Below are 14744 nucleotides of genomic sequence, written 5' to 3' on the forward strand. Positions count from 1 at the left end.
GTTTTCAGATGTCTTTGCAGTTTGGATATCCAAGCACAAGACAGGCGTTACACATGCAGGACTGCTTTCATTTCAGTATCTTTTTTGCAGTAACTTTAATGAAGTTTGTCAACAAATGTGGGCGAGTTGATTTCAAACTCATTGACTCACAGCATGAACTGCTGCTTTTTTTTTTTTACACTGCTTTCTGATCTTTACTTTGTTCTTCATCTAGGTCTCTTCTTTGATAATATGGAGTCTTGGAAACACTTATTTCAAAATAATTGAAAACAAGGATTTTTTTCCAAGAAAAAACTAATTTGTCCTTGCTTCTTCATAGAATCTTGATCTATCCCATTTTCCCTTCCAGTCCTAGTTTGTCTACAATACCTTGATGAATGGATCTGCAAAGCCCATAATCACTTTACTTCTTAAAATGGTCATGTGTCGTATGATAGATGATACGTCGTGTGTAATTTTATAAAGTAAAGATGTTTTTATATTCTGTTGAAGCTGTTGAGAGAAATAGGTAGGTAGGAAATTTGGAAGGGAGCAATAAAGAAAAAACAAACTTACAAAAAAAAAAAACCCACAGATTAATTTATTGAAATCAAGTGGATTTTTGGCTTTAGAAAAGTAGGACTAGAGAAGAAGTAGGGAAGATATTTGATAGAAAAATCATCAACTATTCACAGGTGTTCCTTTATCTTACTTGGAATACAAGTTTTGTGTCTTTGTATTTTATTCTTTTAGGTATGCAGAGAATGTCTTTTCGGTTACTGTCTTTTTATCTTTAAGCCCCTAAATCCCTATTGGGGTTTGCAATCCAGAAGCATTCACTTTTTAATTGTACTCTCCACCAGTTTAATATGATGATTTGGTGCATTTTTAACAAGGTCATTTTGTGATCCTTCCTAGAACTCTCCCCAAGACATGAAGGAGGAGAGAATGAGGTGAATTGCTTGTGAGAGTGCTGGGGGTGAGGCTAACTCACTTCCATCCAGTTCTGGTTTCTCCCAAGGTGCTTCTCCCTGCTTCAGTGTGGGAGTGCTGCTCTGTGGGTCAGAGAGCACTGCTGCAGTCACATCACCATTTTTGTTTTCTGTGTAGATATCCACCATGATTATCAGTTTTTCAGAATCAGCAAGGATTAACAGTTTAAAAATTAAAATCATTCTGAGCTTAATTGCTGTTTTCTGCCTAATTACTTTTAATTCTCTCTTGGATTTTTTCACTTTGTAGAGGACAGAGTAGAACTTGGTTTCTAAATTGCCAACTTTTTAGCCCGATTCCTGTTCTAAACTGACCTGCTGTCAAAAAATGTTAAATGAATTAATTTGCATAGTAAACAGATGCAAAGTGCCCCTTTTTTCCAGGGTACCATCTGTACTTGCAGCGTTTCTTGACAATTCTCCAAGTACACAGAAATTCACATTCACAAATAGCCTCAAGGTTCAGAGACCTGGCCGTGGGTGTACAAACACAAACAAACTGCACCCACTTGACTTCTGCTAAAAACATGCATCCTTCAGATCAAAATTGCATATAACAGCTTGCCCAACATCAGCTCCTGAGAAGAGAAGGGATGACCTGGTGGCTAAAGTTGTGACAAGGGACTTGAGAAGCATGAATTTAATTGCTGTTCTGCTACTGTTCTCACATAACTTCAGGCAGGATTAACTGTATAAATCTTTCTGTGGTCTAATTTTTAATAGCCCTGCTTTCTTTTGATTTGGGTGAGATTTGGATTCCTGAGTGCTTGAGTGGATCTGGAATTCAGTCTTTCATCTTCACTTTTCCTGTCTTGACATTTGCACCTCTGTTTTACCTTTCCATGAAGATGGTAAATGCCAGTAGTTCAAGTATTGTGCAGTGGTTGGTCCAAGCGACAAGAACTGGGAATAGATACCTCCTGGAGGTATAAATTAAGAGTGCTGTCCTGTAAAATCAAAACCTGAGAATTATGGTAAGTGTGAGGCAACGTTTGATGACATGAGATAAGGACTCAGTAGATTCAGAGCCAAAACAAATATATCTTTCTAGGGTGGAAAATGATGTATAAGTGTGTGCAGGCTCCTGTTACTTTTATTTTACTTCAGAGGAAATTGGACCACAGAAGCTTGATAGTGAATCATTAATAAGTAGGATGTGCCAAATAGAGTTTTTATATGAGCACGTTTTAAACCTTTTTTTGAAGAGGACAGAGAGCATCAGTGTACGTGCACATACATCTTGTCCTGCAGATATAATTTACTGTGCTTCTGTCATATGTAAGTAACACTGCTTAATGGTAATGGGCTCGTTCCTCAAGCTGCAATTTCTGTATATACTTGCAAATAGATGTGTGCATACCTCCAATACACACTGGAGCATGTGCGTGTACTTGTAAGACATGCAGAGGTAAATAGGGTTTGTCAAACCAAGTCTGTGGTCTTGTTTTGAGAGAAGAGTTCTCCCTTTGTACCTGGGAGAGGTCTGAATAGCTCTTGGTGACAGTGGTGTTCCCATTTCTTTCTTCCCATCTCTACTCCTGCAGTCCCTCTTGGATATTTTTTTTTTTTGAAAATTCACAGGGACTGCGAACAGAAAGTGGGCTTGGACTTTGGCTGCTTGTGTTTCTGTGTTGCTTGATATTTACTAGTAGATGTCTAAGAGGACGAATGCTTTACGTAGAAGCTTATTATTTTTTATTAGTATTATTTTTTCAAAACTGTTACCTTAGTTGGGTGGGGAATGAGAATCCCCTTATATTGCATTCTGTTCTTCTTGAAGTCACCATGCCTCCAGTCAGAGCAATCTGTGGGATCTAGTAGTGCTGCTAGAGCAAGGGCCAGTGCTAAGGCCTTTGTGTTTCCGGTGCTGTTTGAAGGCCTCCTGCGTCCTGGCTGCAAGGCTTGGGGCTTGCTTCCCCTCATTGTCTCAGTCAGGGTTCCTCATGCCTCTGCATGCTGAATTTGAGGCAAGAAAGGCCATGTCAAAAGCAGACAGCTATGCCCTTCTTTCTTCTTAATGATTAATGTATAGCTTTCCTCTGAAGAAAAGTGCCTGGGAATTAGAGCTTTTGAAGTGAAGTACCTTCAAGTTCTATCCACATTTAAATCCTGCTGCTGTGATGCAGGATATGGTGACAGTCACATAATATTTGTCCTACCTGCACTCGCATCTGCTTGAGGTAGCCTTGACCTGCAAGTGACTGAAGAAAGGAGGCACCTAAGTGCAAATCCACGGCCTGGTTACAAGTAGGGCACAGGAGGTGAAGCTCAGGTGATGCCACCACAGTGCCACTGGCTGAGCTGCCCTCCCTGTCAGGGGAACTTTGGTGACTGCAGCAAGGCAGGACTGAGAAGGTACTAAATGAGAGTGTTCAAGTGCTGGCTTTTAGTTTTATCTTTGGGACAGCAGTAAATTGGTAATCGAGCTTACCTAGTCCAGGATTTTTATGGAGCCCTGTCACGCTGCACAAAGGGTCTTCTTGGAGCAGCTGTATTTCCTCCCCACCCTAGAAAAGATTGTTTGACAAAATCATTTGGTTGACTTTTCCTCTTAATTAGTGTGCCTGCCTATCGTAGTTCAAGTAATCCTTTTCTATGCTGTTGTACAGCAGTCATTTAACCAAGAAGTCCTGAACAGGACTTGGTACAGAGCTCACCCCCCACCAGGAGGAGATGAGGGCAGATGCTGCCTCGTCTCTGTCCACCCACCCGCCGTGCCTGGGGCTGCTGCACTGGTATCTTCTTCACATGTGGGTACAGCCTTTGGGAGGCTGCTGCTCCAGAAGCCGGAGCTAACGATACTGTGTTTTGCTGCGTCATAGGTACTTTTGAACTGGACGTTTAGCAAAAGAATAGTTTTAGAAAGATAAAAATGGAGCAAAAATTTGCCTGTGAGTCTTGATTTTGCAGCACAGAAGAGGGAGAAGCTTATCTGCCCAACCCAGACTGGAAAAAAACAACTCAAATTAAAAACCCACACCTCTCAATATAGAGGAGTGAGTGAAGGCAGTTTCTTAATTAGCTTACTGAAACTGTGCAGGATCACAGCATATGGCTGTCCTGGGGCTTATATGATGAGCAGAGCGTTTAATTCGTGCTAGTAAGGAGCCGTTAGGGTTCTTCCTGACAGTTCCTGATGTTTAGCTTGTAATATAAATAAATTATGCATAGATTTTAGCAGCAGAGACATAACCTAGTTACAAGCAACCTTAATGCTTTACAATCAAATCTGAAGTATAAGTGTAAAGTTGTGCACTTGCTTATTGCCTTCTGTCATTCCTTAGGAAAAAATGCAGGTCCCTTCCCCCTGGGCTATCAATGAAGGAAATAGGCAAAAATGTCTGTTGCTGTGGTAGGATGAAGAGTGAGATCGAAACAAGGCATACTGCGTGTAAAGGACGTAGTTTGCTTTGGAAGGCATGTGAGCTGTGATCCTCTATTAGATAACTGCTACCTTATTTTTGTATTTTTGAGATTCTTTTCACATTGCTATGAGAATACGTGATAAAGCAGGCAGAGCCTATCAGCCTTTCCTCCAAGCAAAGACTGAAATTATTTGAAAGCAAAGTAGCTGCTGGGTATTGTGGAATTCTTGTCTATTGCGTTTCTGCATGGCTTTGTGTTATAGGAGAGCAAACTAAGGCCCTCCAAGTAGGTCATGCAGGAGGTGACCAGTCAGCATTTTACTAAAAAGACATTACATGGTATTTTGGATGTAGAAAGCCACAACTAACAAAGGATGGAATTCACGTCTGTATCTTGTTAAACTTTGCTGCTGGCTGTTGAGCCCTGGCTTATTGCAGGGGGATCTTAGAAACAATCCTGATGTGATCCTGAGATGTGCCAGCATGCCTTACAGATGCACTGCTCCACAGAAGTGTTTTCCTGGAGCACAGGCTAAACTCGTGAAGACCGTTTTCAGGGGTGGCTTATATTATGTTCTCTTGTAGGCATTTGGACAATTAAACAAAACCAATCCCTTTATTTAAGTATCTGGAAGGGGCTTAGATGCAAGGCAGTCAGAGCTGCTCTGCTTGTTTCTTGGGTCTGGCCAGTAAGTCGATACTTAAATGGAGCAGGAATCTCCAGTAAGATCACCTGCCCGGATCTGATGCACCTTTTCTCAGCTGAACAGCTGCTCTCTACCAAGCATCACCATCAGTAGAGCTCCCCTCTCTTTTCTGCTCATTTCATGTGGACTTTGGCTTTGCTTGACTTTTCATCTGCTTTGCTTGATTTCTGATTCAGCTGCCTGCTGCCAAACTCCGTTGTGTTGTATAGGTCTCTTTTACCAGTGTGGCCTGGATCAGGCTATCTTCATGTCACAGGCAGCTTTTTGCTTTTTCTGTCTTATTTTCGGAACAATGAACTTAATAGCAATAAAACTTTTTGGTATTTCATGTGAACTCAAGTATGGAATTCATTGAATTTCTGCATGAAATGATGGAATGATTTTAAACTGCTCTATATTCCTCCTTCGGGACATTCAGTACCTAGAAATGCACTAGGAAATAGAATATGTCTGCTGCAGCTGTTACTTATCGATCTCCTTTGGCTGACATCCAAATAAAAAATTCTTAATAATGAAGCAAAGCATGAGTGCAGAAGAGTGCTTTTATAGCAAGGGTTTTGACTGTCAGAGTAGGTGGGATATTAACAGCTAAAATATTTAAATTAAACTTGGGTAAGCCGTACAGTATCTTATCAGATGAAGCAGAAAACTCAGTGCCTGGTCAGGGAAGCCGAAGTGGTAGTGGTAGTCAAGGTTTAGCAAGGCGTGTGTGCTGTCTGCCAGCTCAGGCCCCTGGTGAAGTGCCTCCCATTAAACCTGCCAGGAAACCCCAGTGCTTTGGAGCTCTATGGCTTTCAATGATCACAGGGGTTCACCTTCTTTACCTTCTTCACCAGTGCTGAGATGGTCTATATAGGAGCCAATGTTCGTTCTTGGCTTGGCAATACAAAAATCACTATTGGAAGGTTGGTTACAGTTGTAAAAAGTAGTAAAACTTATTTGGACCCTGTGGTATGCACGACGAGGCTGTTGAAAAGAGCTTTTCACTGAGCTAGCTTCAGCTTATCCATGCTTCTTCCAGAGAGCTGAAAATCTTACTAGAAACATATCTAAAAAAATTCCATTTCAGCTGTTTATATTAAAAAAAAAAAAAAAAAAGACAGTCCCCATAGTCCCCAGCCTGTTGCCTTTGTCCCCAGCTGGGTCTCTAAATAAAGTGCTTTTTGTGCCTGGAGAACCGAAGTGGGATGGTAATGCTCTAACCTCTGGCTTTCGGCTTTATCTGCAGAATGGTAGGATAACAGCTGATGGCCCTTTCCAGCCAGGTGGCAGACATAGCAATAGTCTGGGAAATAGAAGTTTTAAGTGTTCAAAGAAATAATGTCTCCCTGGTGCTTGTATTTTCAAGTTTCTGTGTTTAAAAAAAAACAAACAAATCAGAACACACACAAAACCAAAAACGCAAGCTCTCAGCTTTTGCATTGTTAGAGAAAGCACAGTGGGGGCATTGCTACATGATTTGCATTGAAATCTTGCATATTAAGTGCCATGCATTTAATTACTTTTAAATCTTCTCTCTTGAGGATAATTTTGGTGTGTAGCACTGACCGTAGTAATGGCTCGCCTATCCTAGAGGTGATGCATGCTGCCTGTTCTGTGAATGTAAATGTTACATTCAGACTTGCATGTCATTAAGAAGACTATTTGGTGCTAATGATAACTTTATCTAAAGTATGAACAGATTTCTCAGACGCTCCCCACCATTTTCTGAAGTCTTTAATGCCAACAGACTGGATTCCTAGTCTGAAGCGTTTCCATGCTGGTAGATGTTTGCTTTTATTTAACATTTACTTAGCCCTCTGTTTTGTTTTCCCAGGGAAAGCATATATTTAAACATCCTTGCAAATCTTCTTTCACTAGTCCTGCCTACAGGCTGGACTGCAAGAATTCGAGGAAGAATCCAGGGTACTCTGCCCAGCTAAAGGCTGGGGTTTTCAAATCTTTGGATGAGATGTGTGCCTTGCTGCTTCACATAAAATCAGTCATAGAGTTGGTTTCCATCCTACATATTGACTAATATGGACAGTAATTTCATTTCTTGCTCCTGGAATTGCTTTTTTTGAGTGTATTGTATATATTTATGGCAAACACACTAGGCAGCTTTCTGTTACCCTTTGCAATACGATGTGAGAAAGATACTATTCTTGTTTTTAAAGTATATTTTCATGTAATGGACCCTTGGAAAAGTATTCAGAAGTGGGTCTTAGGGAAAGCAGGGGAGGCCTCTCTTGGGGACAAAGAGAAGCAGACTGTATAGTACACCAGAGGTGAATGTTCCACCCAAGACTATGAGGGGGTTCATTAATTTTGAAGGCTAAAAGAGACCATCAGTCAATCTAGTCTGAGGGTTTTTTTGTTTGTTTGTTTGTTTTTGTTTTGTTTTGGTTTTTTGTTTTTTTTTTGCCTAGGTGCCTGCTTTTCTAGGTGCCTCCTTTGTCATATGAGGAGTATGCTTTGTTTTTAGCTGTTTATTTGCAGGAGCTGATGGTGTCCTTTTTAACGAGCAGCCTGCAGAACATCACAGGCCTTCCAGCACTAGCTCTTGCCCAGGTGATCGCTTCTGCCTGCGCACTGCAGTCCCTCCTGAATGCCCAAGGTGTGAATTTGACCAATGATGACTAGGTGATCATCAAGGAGGCAGACTGTAGTATTAACATCCTGAGGCAGAAATGCAAACTGGCGTTTTCCTGGGTTGCAGGACCCCTTGGCCATTTTGTTGAGTTCAGCAGGGTCTCGTAGCCTCAAGTTAACCAGCTTTCCAAGGTTGTTCCAGATGATGAACTCCAACCCCGGGAGCTCTTCTCCAGGGACTGCCAGATAACAGCTCACTCAAAGCCCACCTTTCCTTGGTGCTTACGGATGTTTGGTGTACTTGTGCATGTATCTGAAATGCAAGTATTCCCTTGGAAACAGGGAGCTCTTTGCTGCCTGGTGCAGTGTCAGAGCAGCAGAAAGAGCACGTTCTGCCAGGCAGGACCAATCTCCCTAGACGTAGTCTCTCTGAGGTCTGTGTTGCCCAGACTTCTGTGTGTGAAGGATGTGGGCTGAGCTCTCCGGTATGTCTGGGTTATACTTACAGACAGGGAAATGGGTTTTGTTGTTCCACGTTAGGTAAATCCCATGGGCTGCAGGAATCTTGTCACCCAAGGAGGACTAGCAAAATCCCAGGAGCGTCAGGTGTTTGTAGAGCTGATGTTTCTGCACAAGATGCTCACACGGATGTTTTCCAGTGTATTAGTTGCAACATTAAAACTGCTAAGTTTGATGCCTGGGTAGCTTATACACAGTATTAATTAGCTATTAGTTTGATCCTGCAGAATTTTCATGCTCATTTATGTCTGATATACGTGGGAATCTTTTCTTGAGGCATTAATTTTCATTAAGTTTTTCTATAGTTGAAGATACAGCAAGAAGGTGAGGTTAGCAAGCCACACTTATTGATGCACTTCATAATATCTCTTTCAATTATGATCTTATCCATGTCTACCTTAATATTAATCCTATAACAGATCAAGAAGTAAGACAGCAGGATAAAAAAATCCTGTGATGCAGTCAATAACCAAAGCCATAAAACAAACGTTGTTAAATGTGTGGGAGCACAAATGAAAAAAAGAATCTCTTGTGTATCGGCCTTGAGGGCAAGAAAGGTGTTAAGGAACATTTTTTGCAAGATTTGATTTATTTATTTCTTGAAGTTTGAGAGTGTTTCTCATGTATTTTAGTTTGCTATTTCTAAGACTTAATGAGTGAATAAGAAATCTGATACAGCTCGACATGGACCATTTTTAGTGCATTTCTGCCACCCTCAAGCTTAGTAGGTAATGTTTGACTTCTAATAAATGTACTTTGAGGTTGAGCATCTGTTGTTTATTATCATAATACCTGAAAGATATCTCAGAATTCTAATTCAAATTTAATTTTCATAAAAACTTTACATTAAAATTCACGTTTGGGCTTTAGATATTAAAGGATTAGTACAACAGAAGATGAGAACACAGCATGTAGAATTCTCTTCCATATATCCTGTGTAATTATATGTTAATATCCACTTTACATGTCCTGTATCAGCCATTGCTAGAGGCGAGACTGCGTTAGGTTTTAGGGAAAGGACTCGTTTATCTGTGTATTTCATTTGTGATCTTAACTGCAAGTTAATGTGCTGTTAGAGCAACCAGCTCACAGTTAAGTGTCTTCAGATTTTGAGAGGTCTCTGAGAAAATGTTTTTTTCTAGTTAAGCAATTAACATACAAGCTTGCCTGGGTGATGGGGAGGGTGGACCATGGTTGGCTTGTTTATTACTTTGAGATTGGCAGTCCCTATAGTTAGGTAAAAAGAAAAATTGGCCACATTATCGTGATAGCAGAAGGTAATCGCTGTGTCCTGAGCTTTTGAGAGCGAACGTTACATGGATCTGAGAACTCAAAGACCCTGAAAGCTGTAGTGTTGACTGTGGTGTTGTCAAAATTTGTGCATTTCAACTTTGAGAAAACTTGTGTGTAGGCTTACCAGTGAACACTATTGAGAATTGTTTTGTCAGTTCATTCCCCCCAAAAACATGGCAGGTTCATAGTTAAATAATCTATAGCTTTTTGAATATCTATTTTTAATTTTTTTCATGAAATCAAAATGCATTTTGCAATTTCTGTGGCCTGGAGCATACTGCTGCTGAGTAGTCTTCAGCTTCAGAAAAAGTAACTTTTTATATATATTTATATAATACATATGTAAATTGTACTAACTGTGCCTGACTATGCATTTGACTTGTAATTTTGCCTCCACGTGTAATTTCTTTTAAAAAGGTGAAAGTATTTTTCAGATGAAAAGTTCTGGCTTTGAAAATAAATTTTTAGATTGGGTATTGTTTGCTATGAGAACTCCTGTCCAGTTCAAGGTACATTGCTGAACTTACTAGCAATGCAGAAAAATGTGTGTAGGCACCTCAGCAACTGCATTTCCCTTTTCGTTCAGATTAGGGTCATTGCGGATGCCCGTGTTTTACTGAGGTATAATAGTTTGTCAGGCTTCTTTGCCTCCAAATTGTTGATCTGAGATAATGAGTTCTTAATAATTGTAGTATAAATCAACACACCTTCAACCTTGCAGTGAAGGTTAGAGGGCTAAATTTTCTTTTAAATCTCTTCTATTAGGAACGTAAGTTCAGATGGAGCAGAAGCACGCAGAAGACTAAGAGAGTGTGACGGCTTGGTGGATGCCCTCCTTCATGCCCTACAGTCTGCAGTGGGCAAGAAGGATACGGACAATAAGGTGAACTTGAGTATCAGAACTTGAATGGTTGTTTCCATTAATTTAAGCTGAAGTGCTGCACTGGGGTCTGACTTCTGTTTGCTAGTATCAGAACATGATTATGCTTGCCTCAGAAAATATAGTAATTACCTTCCTTTCACCTCTGTCATGGTATTGATGGTTCTGCTGATGGGCTATCAGCACAATGCTGCTGTGTTGCCTTGTCTGGCTGTTGAGGTGAGTAAAGACAAGTGGCTGTGATGGGTGGGGAAGAGTAGTCTTTTATTCCTGCCGGTGGCATTATTGCTATTGTTCTGCATTACTTAATTGACATTTGTAAGTGCAGTTTGCAAATCAGAATTGAGTCCCATTGTGTTGTGCTTTGCACAATGTTAGCAAAGGAGTTGATTCACATCTTAAAGACTTTATTCAACACCATCTTAAAAGGATGTAGTGCTAAGACATTAAGATGTCTTTAGACCTGAAACATTGTGGCTTTTTTTTTTGTAGGTACAAATGATGATTCATCTGTTCTGATTGTCGTCTGATCCTATAGTATTTAAAACAATATTTTTATGCATACGAAATATCTTAAGTTTAACCTGTTTAAAAAGTGAAGAGCATACTATTGCTTTATAACACCAATGAGGCTTTTAAGCATCTTTATTTTATTCTTTTTTAGTCCCACCATGTGGTGGACTGTACAAGGGAATTCTAAAGCCCTGTCACTTAATCAGATAATTTTGGAAGTGGTTTTGTAACCACCTGGAGGCTTCCATTGCAACCTACAGAGCATTGCTCTTGTCAGAACCTGAAGTGCTATGAATGAGCTATTACTACAGAACAATGAGCGTTCTCATTGAAATCCTCACATGCCCTTAGTTTTGACCTAGAGAAAGTTTAATAAGTAGGGTCTCTTGGGGATTGTAAAGGTTGGAAGAGTGTTACAGCACTGTATTAAAATAAGAACCTTAAATGATCATTTTCTGCTGTGTGTTTGATCTTTTGGTGAATTTGTCATCTTTATGCATGATTGGATGCTATTTTTGATTAGAGAGTTTTCATTTTGAATGGGTACTATTTATAAAACACTTCACTTTTAGGAGAAAAGAAGTGGTTTTAGAACAAGAAAGAACCTTAAATTAGGGTATTTTTGACAAAATTTCCTTGATCTACATTCTTTTCCTGGTATGGGTGGCTTCCTTTTTTTTTCCCCTCTCCACACACTTCCACTAAGCGATGCAACAGTTTGCAAATAGGAGGGTTCAATACTTACTTGTAATGTAATTTATTTTTTTTGTTAAAGTCCGTGGAGAACTGCGTGTGCATCATGCGGAATCTTTCCTATCACGTCCACAAAGAAGTCCCCGGAGCTGATAAGTATCAAGAACTAGATGCCAGTCAGACTATGAGCACAGGCGGCTCTCAGAAAAAGAAGAAAGATGATGCTGGTTGTTTTGGTGGAAAAAAAGCTAAAGGTATGTCTTGCAGAGAACTCAAAACTGGAAATGGATCTGTGGGTAAATTTTCAGTGTAGTCCTGCTCTTGAAAGCTCTTTCATCATGTTAGAGCGAGGTAGTTTGTGGAAGTACATGTCTATAGTGCTGTGGCTTGTGGTCATCTCCCTTGTTGTAATACTGCTAGGTATTTGGGAAGTATTTCCGCAATTGCTATCCTTCTGCTTGGCTTTAAATAGAAGTGGTGCATGCTGTTGTAAGAAACTGCTGTTGGGCAGCAGTGTATGTGCTCTGCCTCTCCTCTGCTTGTCTGCGTCCTTGCATCTGTCAAATCTGTGCTTAGTCCACTTGCTCGGCTCTACAGCATGTGTCACAGCCCTTGCAAGCCAGGCCAGCATGTGTTCATCTCTGTGCATGGTAGTCCCGTCTGTTCCATGCCTTCAGTCTCTCACATTTGAACACAAACTAAAAGCCAACGCCTCCCACCCACAGCCAAAACATACAACCTCCCAATTTTGTCACTCAATAATTTAAATTGCAAACAGGATTTTGTAGCTTTTAATTGTCAGTCGCTTCTAGACCTTTTCTTTCCTCTAGGGTATGAGTGTTGCAAATGAGTTTCATTACAAGAGAAGATTAATAGTCTCAGTAACCCCCATTCCATCTTCCCTCTAAAAAGAGACACTTAAATGTGTTTGAGTGTGAAAGACACTTATATATGTTCTCTTTGTTGTTTTAGAGAAATGACTTATGAATTCAGAGATAACAAAGTTAGTTTTCTGTCTAGGCTCCATTTTCTGCATTCATGTGTACTCACATCCTGGCTTACTGTTTATGCCCAGGGTCTAAGGAAGGTTATGATGCTGAAGAGCAGACAAGGAATTGGTTGAGCTTGAGGGACTGTGTGCTGTACATTAATCTTCCTCTGATGTGACCTGTACATGTTATTAAAATGTTTTGTTTCCGTATGTGTTATAAAGTTATCACAGTGTGAACTTGCTATTGCAGACTAGTCTGTCACCAGAGAGATTTAACATGTGTCTAAAAAACCAAAAAAATTAATCGAGGGATTGAGGGGAATGTTTTTAATGACTGGGGGAAAAAATGGAAAAAGAATTTTAGCTGCCTGGCCAACCTGTTCTCACAGTGAATGACTAAAGCTATACTGTGATACCCTTTGGAAACCCTGAATGTGTGCTGAGTCAAACCAGTTTCCTGACATTTGTCCATGTTGTTTTGCTGCTTGAAAGCAATGCAGTCAGTTAAATTTTTGTTTTGTTTTGTTTTACGTAAAAGCTGTGTGTGTGCACTGTGGAAGAGGGGAGTGTGCTGATAGAGAACTGTCCTCATCCTCTTGATGACTGAAAAGACAGCGCTCTCCGGTGGCTGCCCGTTGTCAAGTGGCTGCCAGTTTCCTGTATTTTCTGCATCTGTACACCCTGATAGCTTCAGCTGAGCAGCCACAAAATCTGATTGTGCCTTTTTGGATTAATTGATCTCAAAATCATGTGACACTGTGGATGAACCTGCAGATTTCAGCAAGCAGCACTCAGTGACAGCCTGGGTTTGGCCCTGTGTGTAAATACACTTTTAAAGTCATAAATAGATAATTCCTTGTCCCATTACTAAATTTATGTGGATACCTAGGCTGAAACTGTCTTAATTTTGTCAGTCTAGGACTTTAAAATAAGTCACTTCAATTCCCTCCCTCTCTTGCTCACTTAATCTTGCAGTGTTTCCATGTTTATTTTATTTCATGGTCATTGATCATAGCATTTCAAACACATCCGCAAAGGGCTAGTCACCGTCCCCTCAATTCCTGGAGCACTTTTTTTGTAATGAAAAGTGAAGGGGGAAAAAAAAAGATCTACAGGGAAAGACTTTTCAGCAGGAACAAAAGAGATTTAAGTAGAATATCCATTTTTTTTTGTGGGTTTGTTTTGGGGTTGTTTTAGTTTTAGGAAGTTCCTTGTAAATCTCAGGCTTTGAACCTATTCTGTAAAATTCTGCCTCTTTGTGACTATTCCTTTGTATTTTCTTCCTCCCTGTAAATTTTTGTTTTTCTTTTGCTGCTTTTCTGGTAATTAGAGGAATGGTTCAATCAAGGTGAGTCTTTGCAATACTTTTTTTTATCATCACCATAATCTGCATTGTTCTGCTTTTACATGCAAGGCAAAGAGCTGACATCAAGGTCTTGCTCATTCGCCTTCTCTGCTCCCCCAGTGCATCCTCCTGTTCATTTCAGCAGGCATGGAAATCCGCTGTCTGATTGAGGCAGCATTTTATGTTTGGTCTTCTCACATTGCTAATAGAAAAGACATTTTTATTCAGTCCTGGTGTAAGTGCAATAACAGAACTGATTTGTGACTGGCTTGATAATCTCATGAGGGAGGGCACAGGTAAGTGTGCGAGTTGCCTTCCCAACCCTGTCATGTCAAAGTACAGCTTTGCTAACTCACCTAGGTAGCGATAACTGTAAAGACTCAGCAGCTTGGATGAGTATTCTCAGAGAGCCTTGGTGTTTTGTCTGACTGGGCGCAGGTGCCTTAGCTGCTGCATCTTTATTACTGACATTCACACTAGCTAGATGAAGATACCTCCAGTAAATTGTTGGGGGCTACGCCCTTCGGTTTCGCATCCTAACACAATAGGGTGAAAGTGCATTTGAAATGTGCAAGCTTACCTCCCTCCCTCCCTCTTCAGCTGGCAAGTTCAGTTAGGCTGTGGAGTGTCCTGGAGTTATTGATGGGTGCACTGTGTTATTGATACTGATCTGGGGGTAAAGACAGGCTCGTTTTCGGTCTGTGACACTTGCTTCAGATCAATGAGGTCTGGAGAGCTGAGCCAGAAAAGAAATGTTGAAAAAATTGCTCCCCCCAACAAAAGGTGCTCATTAGCATTCCGTGAGATGCTGATTTCTGACTGTGACTGGTGAGGCCTGTGGAGGGTGGGCATGCTGGCAAGGCAGAGCTCAGCCCTTGCTTTCTGTTACTCCACCA

At 40.6% G+C, this 14744-nt stretch overlaps 1 protein-coding gene across 14 annotated transcripts in view; it reads left to right on the forward strand.

Annotated features, from left to right (window-relative positions):
• ARVCF (ARVCF delta catenin family member) overlaps nt 1-14744 on the forward strand; it is a 275731-nt gene that overhangs the window by 208417 nt on the left and 52570 nt on the right. For all 14 annotated transcript variants that reach the window (XR_013940399.1, XR_013940400.1, XR_013940401.1 and 11 more), the window contains 2 exons: nt 10192-10309; nt 11595-11766. Coding sequence is in view for 10 of the 14 variants with exons in the window: in XM_080559763.1 (XP_080415889.1) it covers nt 10192-10309; nt 11595-11766 (290 nt within the window). In the remaining 4 variants the exon portion in view is untranslated. The remainder of the gene's footprint in view (nt 1-10191; nt 10310-11594; nt 11767-14744) is intronic.

The sequence above is a fragment of the Anser brachyrhynchus genome (assembly GCF_964034855.1).
Source record: "Anser brachyrhynchus genome assembly, chromosome: 17".
Taxonomy (NCBI): Eukaryota; Metazoa; Chordata; class Aves; order Anseriformes; family Anatidae; genus Anser; species Anser brachyrhynchus.